The 15586-nt window shown below is 38.9% G+C and overlaps 1 protein-coding gene across 7 annotated transcripts in view; it reads left to right on the top strand.

The window, feature by feature from the left end:
- EML4 (EMAP like 4) overlaps positions 1–15586 on the top strand; it is a 166695-nt gene that overhangs the window by 116774 nt on the left and 34335 nt on the right. For all 7 annotated transcript variants that reach the window (XM_074897121.1, XM_074897123.1, XM_074897119.1 and 4 more), the window contains one exon: positions 11022–11145. In XM_074897121.1, the coding sequence (XP_074753222.1) occupies positions 11022–11145 (124 nt within the window). The remainder of the gene's footprint in view (positions 1–11021; positions 11146–15586) is intronic.

Below are 15586 nucleotides of genomic sequence, written 5' to 3'. Positions count from 1 at the left end.
TTGGCACCTTGACCCAGCCAGTCAGAATGTTGCACAGACAGTGAACATGGTTTCTGGAGGTAAATTCTGTGCAGCTGGACAGGGTTGTCTTGGGCAGGGTGGGATGAAGGGTAGCCTTTGCTCATGCTGTTTGTACAGGACCTTCCTGTTCTGCAGCCAACAGCATGAAAACTTACAGCTGCTTTAACACTCCCTTGTGACTTGCCAGCCTTTGCCTCTAGAAGCAAATAGTCTCTTGCAAGGTGTTAATTAGGTTACAGCAGCTCCCCTGAGCCTCTCATTTCACTGGGCTGTATGTGAAACGCCACGTTGGCCCCTGCCACATACCTCCCACGCTAACAATTGTGTCAGTGCGCTTCCTAGAAATAGTGTGAAGGGGACTCTTGGGAAGACTGCTGGTGTGCAAACTGTCAAGCTTCAAAGCAAATCTATGTAAAAATACCTCAGTGTCTTTATACACTCTTAAGTTTGGAAACACAGTGAAATTGCAAATTATCATAGCAGGTGTTTGCATGGGATAATAGGATGGAAGGTGACAATTCTGTGTAGCTTTGAACATCCTGGAATCATTTTGTTTCCTTTTTTTGATTCAGCTGTTAAAGAAACTGCTTTGAAACACGTTAGTATAGTACAGTACCACAAAATGTAGAGAAAATGTTTTTGCATGTTTTGTTCTTGGAATCTTATTTTTCTAGCAGCAGAAGTTACTGCAGTATCACCTGTATTGTGACCATCTGTGCACGTTCATTGTGATTTCTGTTGAGAGTATGTATTAACTATTAAAGACTGAGGAGCAAGTGGGAATCTTAGATGAACTTCAGTAGTGAAGGTATTAACTTAGATGTCTGAAATGACATCAACATTGGGTATGGAGTCCCCCACAGAGGGTGCTACAGGTGTTGCATGTAAATGTCAGCAAGACCTAGGCAGTCCTCTTCTCCTGCCAGCGGCAGCAGCACGGGGAGCTGCAGCCTGCAGCTGCCTTGCCCAGCAGTCACTTGAGTTTTCTCTGTTTAGCATCATGGTGAGGCCAGGTGTGCTACCAGTGTTTGTCACATACTTTCTATCTCAGTACCCAGTTTTGTTCCCTCAAGTGCCTCTACTCCACGTTAAGGTTAGTCCTTGAGCTTTAAGGATGTGGGTATATGCTAAAGCAGAGGTAATACAGACAGAAACATCCTGGTGATGCCAATCCAGTGAGGGAAGTATTATACAAACTTCCATTTATTTGCTGAAGAGATTTTTGGGTTTAGGTTTTTCAGCTTATTTTTGAACATTTATTTGTTTATCCTTGTAAACCAGGACAACCTTTTTACAATAAAATCCAATACTGAGGAGGTATTAAAATTCTGTGAAAATCCAATAAAGCTATGGGTGAAATGAACAGGTGCTTATGACAACCTTAAAAGGACTCTCGCTAAAAGTTTTTCCTTTAAATTCTTTACCAGCAGGTGTTTATAATTGCCTATAAAAGCCATCTTGCTTTTCACTTCAGCAGAGACATTTTTAAAGCATTAATTGTAAAGCATTCATATTTTTATACCCAGAAGTTAAAGACCTGGCTTATATTAAGATAAAAGTTGTGTTTTTTTTTTTCTCTGAGGTTCTGTGTTTGAGTTTGGTTTTCAGTGATAGCAGCTCTGTATTGTGAATCACTTGTTCTCTTACTGCTTTATAATAAGTGACACTTAGACGTTTTTGGATGGCAGTAAAAACCATATGTGAAAGAATTAATGAAAAACATTCACTGCATTCCTAACTTTCTTTCTTTTTAGATTGTGCTTTATTAGTTTCCTGTGCTTTTGCTTCTGTTAGTTTAGCCGTGCTATAGTTCTAGCTTCACAGAATGGGGCAATCGTGTAGCACACAATGGAAAAATTTACCCTGCAGACAGTGTATCCTGTCCACTGAGAGTGCAAAATTCAGTAACTACCTCGGATCAGTTTTTCATCAGACATGTATTTCCTGTCAGATGCTTATTGAAGGTGCTCATGTACCTGAGGGCAAATGGAGACCCAGTCTACCTCATTATTATTAGGCTGCTTGCTCCCATTCAGGCACAGTGCATATTATTAAAAACTATAGATACTGTCAGAAAAACAAATCCATATTTGGGAGTTTTTATTATTAATTCTTTGTGAAGTCAGAATTTTATTATGTAATCAGGAAGCATTTAGATACAGTCTTACTCAGTTTGTGTCCAATGCTCCTTTCTGAGTCTTTTTTTTTTTTAATAAAAAGCTGGAATTTAATATTAAATGTGAATTATTTTAACACAAATGGTAACTGTTGTTAATACCCAGATAGATTCCTAATGTCATCTGGTATGTGCAAAAAGCGGGTTTTAATTGTGACTTATCAAGTTATATAAAATTATTAACCAGAGATCTATTAAGAAACCACAAGGCAAAGCTGTAAAATCGTTCCAAACTGAGGCAAATCTCATCTCATCTGCTTTTTTCAGCTGTTTGATTTGCACTGCACCAGTGCTCAGTAGTGACAGTGCATGTCTATTTGTCAGGTTCAGCAGGCATTGACACATAGCTGAGGGTGAGAGATGGCAGACCTGCAGCCGCATCTTAATTCCGCCATAACTTAAAATTTAATGATCTGGGCATGGTGGCTGAATTTGGCTGTATTTGTGTCTGTGCTGTTAGCACTGATTTAAATTAGAAACAGGTTTGTAAGCCTTTGTCCCTCAGGTTAGTGGTCCCACGGAGTTCTTGGACACAGGCCTGAAAGCAGAAAGCTTGTGGGAAAGAAACTATTTGTAGTATTAAAAAACATAACTTCACTGGTCAAGCAACTAGGAGGTGAAGACAGATTAATAAATGTACTCTGGATGTGGTAGTTTATTGTATATTATTAGAGAGTTCTGCTTTGCCAAGCTAGTTGGAGTCTTTTGGCGTTTTTCATTTGGTTGTAAGTCACTTTAAGGCTAAGATTCAGATGCTAAACTCAGTTTAGAACTGAGATGAGGATTTTGATGCTTCAGTCCATGTTGCTTTTTCAAATTAGATGGAGTGGAACTTACTGAAAATTAGTCACTAATCATTTACATGATAATATTACTGTAATGATTCCTTAAAAACTAAACTTATAATCGTGTAGAAAAACAGATAAATTTCTTATTTATTCACTATTATCTACTCTGTATGTACTCTGTGTATATATACATATATATATATATAAATATACTGTGCTCATTAGACTTCCCATTATGCATATCATACACTTGCTAGCTGAAGGGCAGTTAATTGCAGTACAGACTTGCGGGGCTACCTCGGGGTCTGTCTAAATAATGAGAAATAGTGTGATATAAAATACATTCTTATAATATTTTGTCAAGTTTTGTTAAAGAAATCAGTAATTGAGGATGAGGGCTTCTCATATGCTTCTGTGAAACTACCATGTATTCCTTGACAATTTCATTTTGAGGCATGTTTTTTAGAAGCCAGGCAGATTTTGGTTTTGTCATGTCACTGTCTTCAAATTTCTGAAGGATCTCAACAGTAGCTTTTATGTCTCCTGAATTGCTCTTCTCTGTAAATACTTCTGAGTTTGTCTACAAAGACTGATGGTTTTTTCCCCTCCTCCTTCCAGTTCCTATTATTTTTATTATTTTCCTCTGAAAACCTTCCGTATTCCCCTAAGAATATTTATCACAGAAAACAGTAAATTGCTTAAGTGTCATTGCATGAGTCTTTCTGTGCTGACTTCATGGAAGCACTAATTTCAGCTTTTTTGCATTGCCATATCTTTGCTGTCTATTATTACCTGCAGTATTTTTCATTGGTCTTACCTTCCAGCTTGCTTTCCCTGATTTGCTGGGATTTAAACTTTTTTTCCAAGAGCACATTAATAGGCATCGCTTGAAGTTGAATTTTAATGTTACCTTTGTGCTGCTTTTTCTTTTTGTTTTTTGTGGGTTTTTTATTTGGTTTGGGGGGAGTTGGTTTGGGTTTTTTTTTTCCCCTTGTAATAAGGCCTGATTAAGAGCTTATTTATGTTAACAGGAATCTCCTTTTGATACAAGGAGGCTTTGCAAAAAATTTTCAGCCACTGTCTACTGTTTGTCTACAGTTTTTTATTTGGCCGTAGTTTTAGTCCTGGATTCTTGGTGTTGCATGCTTTACCAACAGTTTCCTTGCATGCAAGGTAAGTACGCTGGCTTAGACTGTCTGTGAAGAAGATGCACTTATATCCTTGCAGATCAGGCAGGCTTCTAGGGTTCCCTCTCAGTAGCAGCACCTTGTTTCACCCACATATTTATTCGTCTTTTCTCTAGCAGGCTATAAACTATCAAAGAACCTGCAGTAGATTCTCTTGTTGCTAACATCTGCCTCCAGCCTGTTGGGACCTATTTGGCTAGGTTTAGACTAATGAACTTAACACAGGAAAGTAGGAGTGCTGATGAAATTTCACTGATGACATGAAGCTGAGAGACCAAACTGGTACACTGGAAGCTGAGATTTTAATACAGTAAGACCTAGATGTTCCTGAGGCCTAGAGTAGTGTAAGACAAAATTAAATTATTTGGTGTGAAAGATCACACGTGCAGGAGTTGCTAGCAATGTTCCAGCTGTAAACAGGGTGTTTGCCAGAAAGAATTAAATGGTGAGGAAAAGGGTTCTAACATGCTAGTTAATCATACAAAGATTGAACCAGTCCCTCATTACAAAAATACAAATACAATCCCAGGATGTATCAGAAGTAACTCTAACAGATACACAGCCTTATGGAAAATGTTTATGCATTGAAACCCTGGTAGGTTCTCCTCTGTAATGCTGCATGCAGTTATAGCCACACGCAATCATAAAAGGTAAATTTGTGGTGGTGTGGAGACAGACTGAAATCTTATCATGCAAAAAGAGAGTTAAATAGCTGGAAGTTTTTATTATTGCAAAGTGAAAGGTATGAGGAGGAAGGACATGATTGCTGTTTTCATGCTCACCCGATGCACTTTCAGACAGCAGATGGACAGACCTGTGCTAAAGTTAACAGCTACGCTGTCACATGCACAAAAAGTAAACAACGGGGCCATGCTTTACTGTCACCTGGAAGTTGAGAGTTTCCCAATTGTTAGGAGACGGAGGCTTTTGGACAGTATTCCAAAATCAGTAGAGCATGTTTGTGTGTATCCCAGTGACAGCCAAGGTTTTGCTGTCCAAAGCGAGTGCTGCAGTGCCCTGATGAGAGTTAAAAAACAGTGGTGCAGGCAGGGAGAGGGCACCTGGGGGGCATGTTGTGCATCCATTGGGCTGGGTTTGACTGGGCTCAGCTGTGATGTTCCTCCAGCTCATGACCTGGGTTTGCAGAGCCTTGTGGCTGATTGGCACTCAAGTCCACCTTTAGGTGACTGTTCACCACCAAGTCGCTGGGCTGACTGTGCAATTCTTACTGACCAGTGTTGTGTGTCCCTTCAGCTGACTGCAGCTACAGTGTAGTCAGGTCAAGTGTATCTCTGGGGCAGAGTTAGTAATTTCCCCAGACCTCTGGAAGTCCCACAGAGAGCTAGGACCTGCATGGAGTTTGCTTGGGCCCAGCACACCCAGGGGACTCCCATGTGAGGCTAATAAGCCTGAGCCTGGGAGCAAAAATGGGAGTGCTAGTCCTGTGTCCCCTGGAACTTGTGCAAGGAGATTGTTGAGACTCCAGGGGTGAATTATTGTGGAGCCAAGCGGAGTTTGGCAAGGGCTGTGAATTTGAGCTCACAACTGCCCAAAAGCAGCTACAGCTGTTCGTGTTGAAGAGCTGGTCCCTGAAGCACTGCATCCACTTTGATGCTGCCTTTTGTAGCAACCCTGGGCCTGAGCTACTCCCTTTTGTGTGGCATGGCTAATCCACAGCACCTTGGTATGCTATTCGCAGAGCTTCAACTGTACTTTTAGGTTGGTTTGATCCATATTTGAAAGGATTTATAGGATTTCTGCAGTTGCAAATTAATTAACTTAGCAAGCACCAAGGTCCTTTCAGGTATGCCCTCCTGCTCCTTTCCCCCTGCCCCTCTGTGCTTCTTCATAGTGGGTAGTGGGATCTGAACAACTCTTTATATGGGGTAGAGAATTTTTATTTTCATATATACTGTTTTCAGGCTGATAGAGATCAGAATTGTTGAGGACTTTTTGTTTAAAACTTCTAAACTCCCTTACCCACATATCTGTTACAAGATGACCGAGGCTCTTTTATTCCAAAAGATCAAGTGAGGGAAGAACAGTCTTAACATCCTGCTTTGTATTTGGAAATAGTGAGAATGCAGAGAAGAAACAGATAGTCTAGTGCTCTTGACCATTCAACTGAGCCAGTATGCTGTGAAGGAGTTAAATCACTGGTTTTCTTAACTTGCAAATACAAGAATTTGGCCTCAGGCAATTAGTTGCTGTTAGAGAACTATATGCTGCCGTTCTCTAGTATTTCAAAAGATTTTTACATGAATATTATATCTGCCCTACAGGTTATTTTGACGAAAGGAAATTTACAGTCTTAGTCAAAAATCTTTCAGTGGGTTGTCTCTTTTTTTAATCCTTAACTCTTCTATAGGGAGAGGCTTAAGTTATCAAGTTATACCTAGGCTATGTCTCTCTAACAAGTGTGTTAAATACGTATCTTCAAAGGTAATCTTGAATAACATGCAGCTAGCTAATAAAGGCAAAAGATGTTATTTCTTTAACAGGGAAGTTCAGAGAGCTAATTTGTAGCTGAATGCCCTGCAGATAATCTTTTCCCTGAGCTCCAGGAGAGCCTCTTCTTTTCTGGCCAAAGACCTGACTAAATTCCTCTTGCAAAAGGGAAGGCTTAGGTTGGACATGAGGAAAAATTTCTTCACCCAAAAGGGTTGTCAAGTATTGGAACAGTGCCCAGGGTTTGAGTTACTGTCCCTGGAGATACTTAAAAAATGTGTAGATGTGGCACTTAGGGGCATCGTTTAGTGGTCTGGTGGACTTGGCAGTGCTAGGTTAATGGTTGGACTGGGTGATCTTAAAGGCTTTTTCCAACCTAAGCAATTCTATGATTCTATGATCTCTGACATCTGCAGAGTCTGACAGGTGCAACTGCCTCCATACATATGGATTTCAGTTGCAATTTGTCTCCACTGTTATAAGCAGCGATGAGAAACTTGATCCTAAATTTGTGGTGTCATTTTGCATTGATCTTGTGGAACCTGAAGTGCCAAGCTCAGTGTTAAATCAAGAACTTGACTTGCACCAACAAATGGTCTTTTCTAAATACCCTCAGGCTGCACTGTGCTTGAATTTCTAAGAGTATGAGTGCCAGATTTTAATAGAAAGTTCATTATTAATATATTACTCTTGGTTTTGGCCAGTATTATTTTATCTCTGTAAAACACATACTATAAAAAGAATATTTTGGTGGAGAAATGATTCATGTTACTAGATTGGAGTAATTAATCTAAACATTTGTGTCAAACTAGTGACAACACTGATCTTTAGCTTTTCTCAGCAATGCAATTAAGCAGTGCACATTTAGTAAAATATTATTTCTAATTTAGCTACTGGGAAGTGCTTTTTGTTGTTCTTTGATATTTGATCTGAGGCAAGTTTTCTACTATTGTGGATGGACTCAGGGTTCTCGTTCAAAGGAGCTCTATTTGTACTTAAAAGTGGGACAGCTGTTTTTCATCTTTGTATTTGTTCCTTTGATACTGGACTTAAATGGCCCAACTTTCATTCTATTGATATTCTAAATAAGGGAAAACCTTTATGCATGTCTTAGTTTTATGTTGCTCAATTATTATGACTTCTGTTCATGAATTATTTTTTGAGTCTCTGGGGTTTTTTTCTGTATTTGGACTGTCATAGGAAAACTCCCTTTTCTCGCCTCCAGTGGAGACTAAACCTACTATTAAGGGTCAAAAGTGACACAAAATTCAAGTAAAATGAATTTTTGATCTCAGAAGGTTGATTCGAGCACACCAGAAGTGGAAAAGGAGTCACACTAATCATATCTTTTAAGTCTGGGAACTTGGTAAATTTAATAAACTGTGATCTGTTTCACCAAGCAATTAAAAAAATTGTTAAAACATTTAAGCATCAAGAAATTAAACTACAGTGTGTTAAGAGGAAAAACAAAAGTTTTTGACAAATTAAGCTGTATGTGTTTTGAAATCTTCAAAGTGAGTATCACACATGTAGAAAAATACTTTTAACTAGCTTATGTTTAGGTACGTGGATTCATTGACCTGGTTATGTTTGAGCAATGCTGTGACAAGTGCTGTTAAAACCACACAAGCTCATGGGTAGTTCTTTCTCTGACTAGGAGTTACTTAATCTATTACATGATTTGGTCACCATAGATTTTTCCTGTATTTGTCAGTGCTGTCCAAGTCATTAGTGTGTGCTAGGATCATTACTGCTGTATTCAAAGCTAGTGCTTTCTAGTGTTTTCAGAACTGGTGTGGTGTTCCACAGAATTTCACACAACTCCGATATCCTCTATGATCAGAAATGCTTCTTTTAAATACCCTAGAATATTCACATTTTTTTATTAGACTGATGATTGTTGGTCTTCTGTCTTGTCTAGTTGTTGAAGAAAGACCTTGACTGTCAAGAATTAATTTCTAAACTTTGTGCAAGACTGCTTTATAGCTTAGGTAGATGAAAGTAGTTGCAGGGTTTTCATCCTCATTCTCTTCTGACTGTTGTAATACTGAATATGTTTCTGCAGTCTGTATAGTAGGGGTATTTCAAATTCAGAGAAGTAAAGACCCTGACTTAATGTTGGTCTTGCTCACAGCTGATTATTTCTTGATCTTTGCATCTTCTGAAATGTTTCTGTGAGCAAGAAAAATTCTACACTGCTTCTATTGTCACTGAAATGATCTGCTTTCTCCTGCCTTTTTTAGATCTCCAAGTCTGACTTGAGCTGTTAAGTTGTAATTCTTTGGGGATGTCTGGCTTTCTCATAATTTCAATTTTAGGTGTTTTAGGAAATGCAAAACATAGGTTGCACATTCATGCAGTCTGAGTAATAACCTTAATGCTTAATTGGGGAAATATTTACAAGTATTCCCTGGGCATTTGCAGGGAGGTCTGCTACACGTTTGCCTTTTGAAAGAAATAAAAAAGTAATTGTTTAAAGATCTTAACTTTAGAGCTCGGTATTAATTGCATCAAATGCAATTAGAGATTTCTTAATACTGTATTGCTAATTTACAGTTATTTTTCTACTCCAGTCCTACTCAACTATTTATAGTTTGTTTTGAAACTCTGAGTTCCCTCTGGCTGCTGTGATTTTTCAAATCCCTACTCATAAAAAATATTGGAGTTCCAGAATCATGGCAGAGTATTATATTACTTTGGGTTTCTGCTATTAGTTATATTAATGGTTATTAATTACTAAAGAAGTTGAAGAGTGATAAAAAGTTACCATTCAATGATGCAAAATTAGTGAAATACTTGGGTCTTTGTTATCAGTGGTTTTTGGAATAAAACTCCTGTGTCAGCAGTGTTGAAGGCTGGCATTAATTATTGTGGATTTGAGGCATGATTTAACCATAGTTAAACAGCACTACCATGCTGGTTGTGGTGTGTGGGTAGGACAGAAAGGCTTTTATAAGTCTCCAAGGGCTTTTCTGGTCTTCTGAAGCTAGAAAATTATTACTGTCATAGTGTAGAGGGGGACTCCTGTAGGGTGCCTAATAATACTAGTCACAATCATGTATTCTTTAAATCCAGATGATTTACTTTCCAGTGACTAACTAATGTGTTTGACCAAGCCACTCAGCTACTCTGTAATTAGTTTTCTCTGATGGAAAATGATCTCATGTTCCTTGAAAAGGAACTCCTAAAGGCTTGTGAGGTTCTCAGATGCCCCAGCAGAGATATACATGTATTTTGGTCACAGCTACAGACAATGCTATTGCTGGAGTCATTAGGAGCTGTTGCTTTCTTCCGTACTTCAGGACATAATGCAATATGCAGTAGCATGCAATTGGGATTAAAAAAATTAATAATTCAGGTTAGTGTATTAGTTTGTGATGATACATAATTTCACACTATATTCCTCAGCAAAGCGTTTGACACTTTTTCCTGCAGTATCCTTGAGTCTTAGCTTGGTTGTTATGGTTTTTATAGGTGGGCAGCAGAGTGAGTAAAAGAACCACTTGGATGGTTGGCCTCAGGCCATCGTGATTAATGGGTGGCCAGTAGGTAACAATTGGAGCCTGCAGGGGTCTGTCCTGGACCTGTCCTGTTTAATATCTTTAGCAATGACCTGGAACAGGCAACACAGTACACACTCATGTTTGCAGATGACAGCAGACCAGGGAGCCTAGCTGATATGCTGGAGGGTAGAGCTGTCAACCAGGAGTACCTGGGCAGGCTGGAGGGATGGGCCTGCAGGAACCTCACAAAATTAAGCAAGGACAAATGCCAAGTCCTGTGCCTGTTGGAAAGAAGACCCCCTGGCAGGGATATACAGGCTGGGGACAGAGAGGCTGCAGGGAGCAGGTTTGTGGGAAAGGCCCTGGGGGTGCTGGCAAACAGCCAGGTACCAAGAGAGGTTGTGCCATCTCCATCCTTGGAGGTTTTCAAGACTGGACTAGGCAAAACCCTGAGCAACCTGGTCTGACCTCATGGCTGAGCCTGCTTTGACCCAGAGGTTGGACTTGAAGGCTTCCTGAGGTCCGCTTCAAGCTGAAATACCTTATCCTGTGATTCTATAACTACTTCTTTATTCAATTTCTGATTTTAATTTGGATTTGAAATTTGCCTTTGTAATTTAATTTGCATGTCTAAAATGTTATATGCTCAGTATGTTCTTTCACAAATCCAACTAACGCTTACTTTGTGTGTGTGTGTGTGTGTGTGCGTGTGTGTTTTAGTCTTCTGGGTTTTTTTTTTTTTAAAAATAAAAATCTGGGCCTTTACTGAGCTCACATTTCAAAAATAATTGTTCTATCACAAGTATTATCTGCATCTCTATGCTTATTACTGGTTTCTTTTGTGCTTATTTCTTGTGTAAACTTGCCACATAATTAATAAGCTTTTTTGTTTCAACAGAGGGAGAGTATATCAAGATGTTCATGCGAGGTCGACCAATCACAATGTTCATTCCTTCTGATGTAGAAAACTATGATGATATTAGGACAGAGCTGCCTCCTGAGAAGTTAAAACTGGAGTGGGTGTATCCTTGATATCAGTAACTACTTGCTGTTCCCTTTTTTCTTGTCTTGCTTTTTCTTTTTTTTTCTTTAGAATCTGGCCTTGTGTCTTCTCTGTTCAGAGATAAAAATTACTTAGAAGTGGGGGGAAATGTTCAATTTAATATAACAATTGAAATGGTTTGTAGCTGCTGTACAGTATGACTTTTAGCTGCAGAATATGTAGGCACAGAAAAGCTGGACTTTTTCTTTGTTTGCTTTGCTGTTGAAACTAATTGCAATGTATTTTTAGTGTGAGAGAAAGTGTCTTTAGAGAGCTACAGTTTCAGAAATACCACACTCTGCCTCCTACTATATTAATGTAGGCTTTGGGTTCAGGAATATTGTTAGTTTCCAATCCCTGTTCATTTTTGGGAGGTTTTAGAGCTATGGAAGATCTTGAGTTTCTCACTGTCCTTACGTGTGGAGCAAGGATTGCAGAAGCAGCCTTCCTTTGCACTCACTGCTGCTGTGTTTCACCTTCAAAGGGGTTAATTTCTTGGAGACTAGTTTTCATTAAACGCACTAAGTAAATTTATCATTTGTAGAGTGGAGTTGGTGTGTGGCTGATGACAAGTCTCCAGGCTTAGTAGATCAGATGGTAAGTTCATTATGAGACATGTTTTTGCACACATTTGGGTCTTCCTGTCATCCCCTCATCTGCAGATTCTTCCAGTAAGCTATGATTATATAAGTAAGGTTCTTAGTACTTCAGTAAAATAACATGCCTAGGCAGCACTTGAGTTGGTATAATAATCTCAAGTTTGATCCTTCTGATGTGTCTGAAAGCAGAAAGAGTTTTAGGAACATTGATGATACACTGTTCATATGTTATGTACAGAGAAACTGCCCCTACCTCTCTCACCATATCTGTTAGTGACTTAAGGCATACATATATCTTAAGCCACCCCTTGTTACTTGATTTAGGAAAGAAGATTTCTCTATTATTTTTCCCGCCTTTATTAACTAACAGATGTTTGAAACAAATAATGTTGGGTACTTGGTTATGAAGAGCAGCTGTGGAGCTCATGTCCTCTGAACTTTTCAGTGAGGCTGTGGAAGCCTAGATCACAATGGAGGAAAGTTTTAGATTGAAAGTCTGACTGAAAAGAAAACAGAGCTCTTGGTCATGCTTTGCAAAGCTGTGGTGCCCAGCTTTCCTACTGTCACAGCTCTTGGATGCTGATGCTGGCGCTCATATGACTGTGGAGTGAATTGGGTCACTGATCTGGCTGAAATGTAATCTTTTTTGCAGAGCTAACTTTCAGCAGGATCAACTCATTAATTTGATTTGCCCCACAAACATGCAAGGGCTGGAACTCTAATACTGGAGGAAGATCAGATCTACTTTTTCAGCAGCAGTGAGCACTTTAGACTGGTGAAAACTGATCATGAAAACATACCCTCAGTTAAGTAGGTGCAAATCCCAGTGCGGGCACACTTATTTAATGTCCAAAGACCTTAAGTTCAGGTTAAAACTGTTTCCTGATGAGGGCTAATTAAAGTGAAATAAATCTAATCTAAATAGGCTGTCCATATGTTTTTGGAATCTGTTTAAAGAAATGTCATCCTAAATCAGACCACTATGTTTTTGAGTGTAGGGTATCTTCTGGATATGATGATGAAGAAAACAACGAGGAAAAGGCAGTAAAATTTACGAGGACTGGATACTGGTCTCTATGAAGTTGCACAAAATTGCTCTTTGGTTTTGGAGACAAGGAAGATACCATGGCAGAAGATCTTGTACTTCATACACAGGTTTAGCAAGGAGAAGAAATCTGCAAGCCAGCCATAACTGCTGAATATGATAGCAAACTGAAGCCTGTTAACTTATTAAAAAGTCAGGGACAGTTATTGACAGAATATTTTAGTAATGTTTGTTTTGCAACTCAAAGGTCAATTGAGTGTTGAGTTGTTCAATCTATAAGTTTTGTTTTGAACACCTTTAATTCTCCTGACTTCTGGATAATTGTTTATAATTGGGTTTTCCTTCAATATTACTCTTTTGGAAGATGCCAGTCAACTATGAACAACTTCCAAGGCAAGAACAGAAGCGTTTTGGCATTGGTTTTTTGTTTGTTTTTGTTGGTTGGTTGGTTGGTTGGTTTGAGAGAGGGGATGTCCTTTTTAGATGAACTGTGTCCTACCAGGTATATTCAACTACTGAATATACCCAGTACTGTAGATTCAACAGAACACACTTAACTTATGGCTGTTCTGCAGATTACTCTTGGTTGAAGAAACACGAGCTGCTTTGCAAGATAATGTAGCTCGTAGGGAAATTTGAGCTCTTGACTGTGTCTGGCTCCTGAGTGATTTCATTTAAATTTAATACTTTAGTTTGTGTATCCCTGCTTTGTAGTGCAACCTTTTGTACTGCAATTCAGAACTGGTTAAAGCATATCTAGCATTCCTACTAATAGTGAAATGGGCTTATTTAGCAGCTACAGAGGTCACAGTCAGTGCTGCTATTGATAGGCAGTGACTTTAGCTTGGTTTCTGGAGGATGTTTCTTACTGTTTTCTAAAACTAGTTTTAGCATTGGTGCTCTTCTAAGAATAATTGAAGCCAGCAGTAAATGCACTATTGAATTCTGGTGTACAGTGGATCACTTTTCATGAGGGCCATAGATATTCTTTGCCAGTTAAAACCAAAAAAAACCCAAAACTAAAAGCTGTTAAGCATATCAAATGTTGTGACAAAGCAGTCCTTTTCACGGATGAGAAGCATTCACAATATGAAGACAACTGTTTCTGAATTTCCCTCGTTGAAACATCAGTCTAACTGAAAGTTTAACATTGAAATTTAGTGGAAATTATGTGTCAAAGTTGTGTCACTGCTTTTTTTCTGGAGAGAGAGAGAGAGAGTCACTTATTGTGTTAACATATCTGCTGCTTTGTTCTGAGTGGGTGGAGAAGGAAAGAACTTCTGTGGAGGCAAAAATGCCTCTCATTTTCTCTCAAGATATTCCAGGATGGAGAGTGAAGAAAGCAAAAATTTTCTCCCACAAAATAAGTTGTTCCTTTACATGCTCCTAAAAAACCACAGTCCTAGAAAATGCAGCTGCTCTTTGGTACTTTATTATGTAGGAGGTGTAAAGGAAAGGAACGGACTGAAAAAAGCATTTTTTGCAGCCTCATGAATGCCAGAGCTCAGTGGTGGGTGCCAAAATACTTAGCCTTATTTTTGCATGTTAGCCTTCTGCTGTGGAAAGGCATGTTTGCGTAAATCATTAATACTTTTCTAGGATGAATGTTCAAAGATGTCCATCTTACTAAATCCTTACCAATACACTCCCTACTGTGTACAGCCGATTAATAAGATCTGCCTTTCTTCTCTGAGAAGGTATTTAGAATAGTGTTCTTCGTGCTTCAGGATAGAAAAAATATTTTCATTGGTTGGTAGCCCATCATTTTTGAGAGTTCAGTGGTCTTGTTGTTTTCATTTGGCTTGTTCTTTTTATAACAGGCCATTTTGGAGTCTCTTTTTGTTCCATCAGTGTTTAAAACAGAAGAAAGAGGGAATTTTAGTGGGAAAGTAAATAGTGATAGAGGAGAAAGAGGCATCCTTTTTTTTTTCTGCCCTCAACATTGTGTTGTATCAGCATTTCTCTCAATATCATTTGCTAAGCAAAGCAGTGAATCATTTGCTAAGCAAAGCAGCTTCAGAGGAGCCATTGTGGTGTTCTGTAATAAATGGAAGACAGCAAGGTATAAATCTGTTTTGTTTTCTGTACTCTTCAAAGAGATTTAATTGACAACTGAATGCAGTGTCCCCCTTGGAACCATTTTTTAGTTACAGCATGTGTTTAATTTTGCAATGTGTTCCTGCAGTATAGCAGTCCTGTGGCTTGATGTGACTGCAAAAGAGGAAAGGTGGTGTGGTGGGATTTTTGGTAGAAAGGTAGCCCATTTCCAAGCAGAATAGAGGCCAGGCCGTCAGCTTAGGAGGTGTCAGTTTAGATACTCTCAAACTTGGACTGCCACACCTGATTTTATTTATGAGAAAGGGCCAGTTTCATCCATCAAGCTTTCTCCATGTGAGTCTTTAACTTCCTTTTATTTACCTGTTTAACCAGGACCTAACACTGGAATCCTTTAGCTAAAGTTGCTTAATATATTTACGATGTTTTCCTTGCTGTTACAGGTGTATTGGCAGTGAGGTGAAGAGTTCTCTAAAGTACAGGACATAACGGGAAAATTATATTTTTTTGAGGCTACAGAGCTACTGTTAAAGTCTGAGTTAATGATGTTAATCATACCTGGTGACACTGGGAACTGAAATACAGGCAGACAGCCACATTAATAGTCTAGATGAAGAAAATTGCACCTGTTTCAAAGAAATAATGAGTTGTAATAACAGTTGATCAGTGCTAACCAAGGCTGGTTCGCAGTGTGTAAAACTTCTGAATGTCATTAGGAGTCA

Source organism: Athene noctua, chromosome 1, assembly GCF_965140245.1.
Source record: "Athene noctua chromosome 1, bAthNoc1.hap1.1, whole genome shotgun sequence".
NCBI classification, from domain to species: Eukaryota; Metazoa; Chordata; class Aves; order Strigiformes; family Strigidae; genus Athene; species Athene noctua.
Note: the sequence above shows the minus strand (reverse complement) of the source record. Positions and strands in the feature narration are given on the sequence as shown.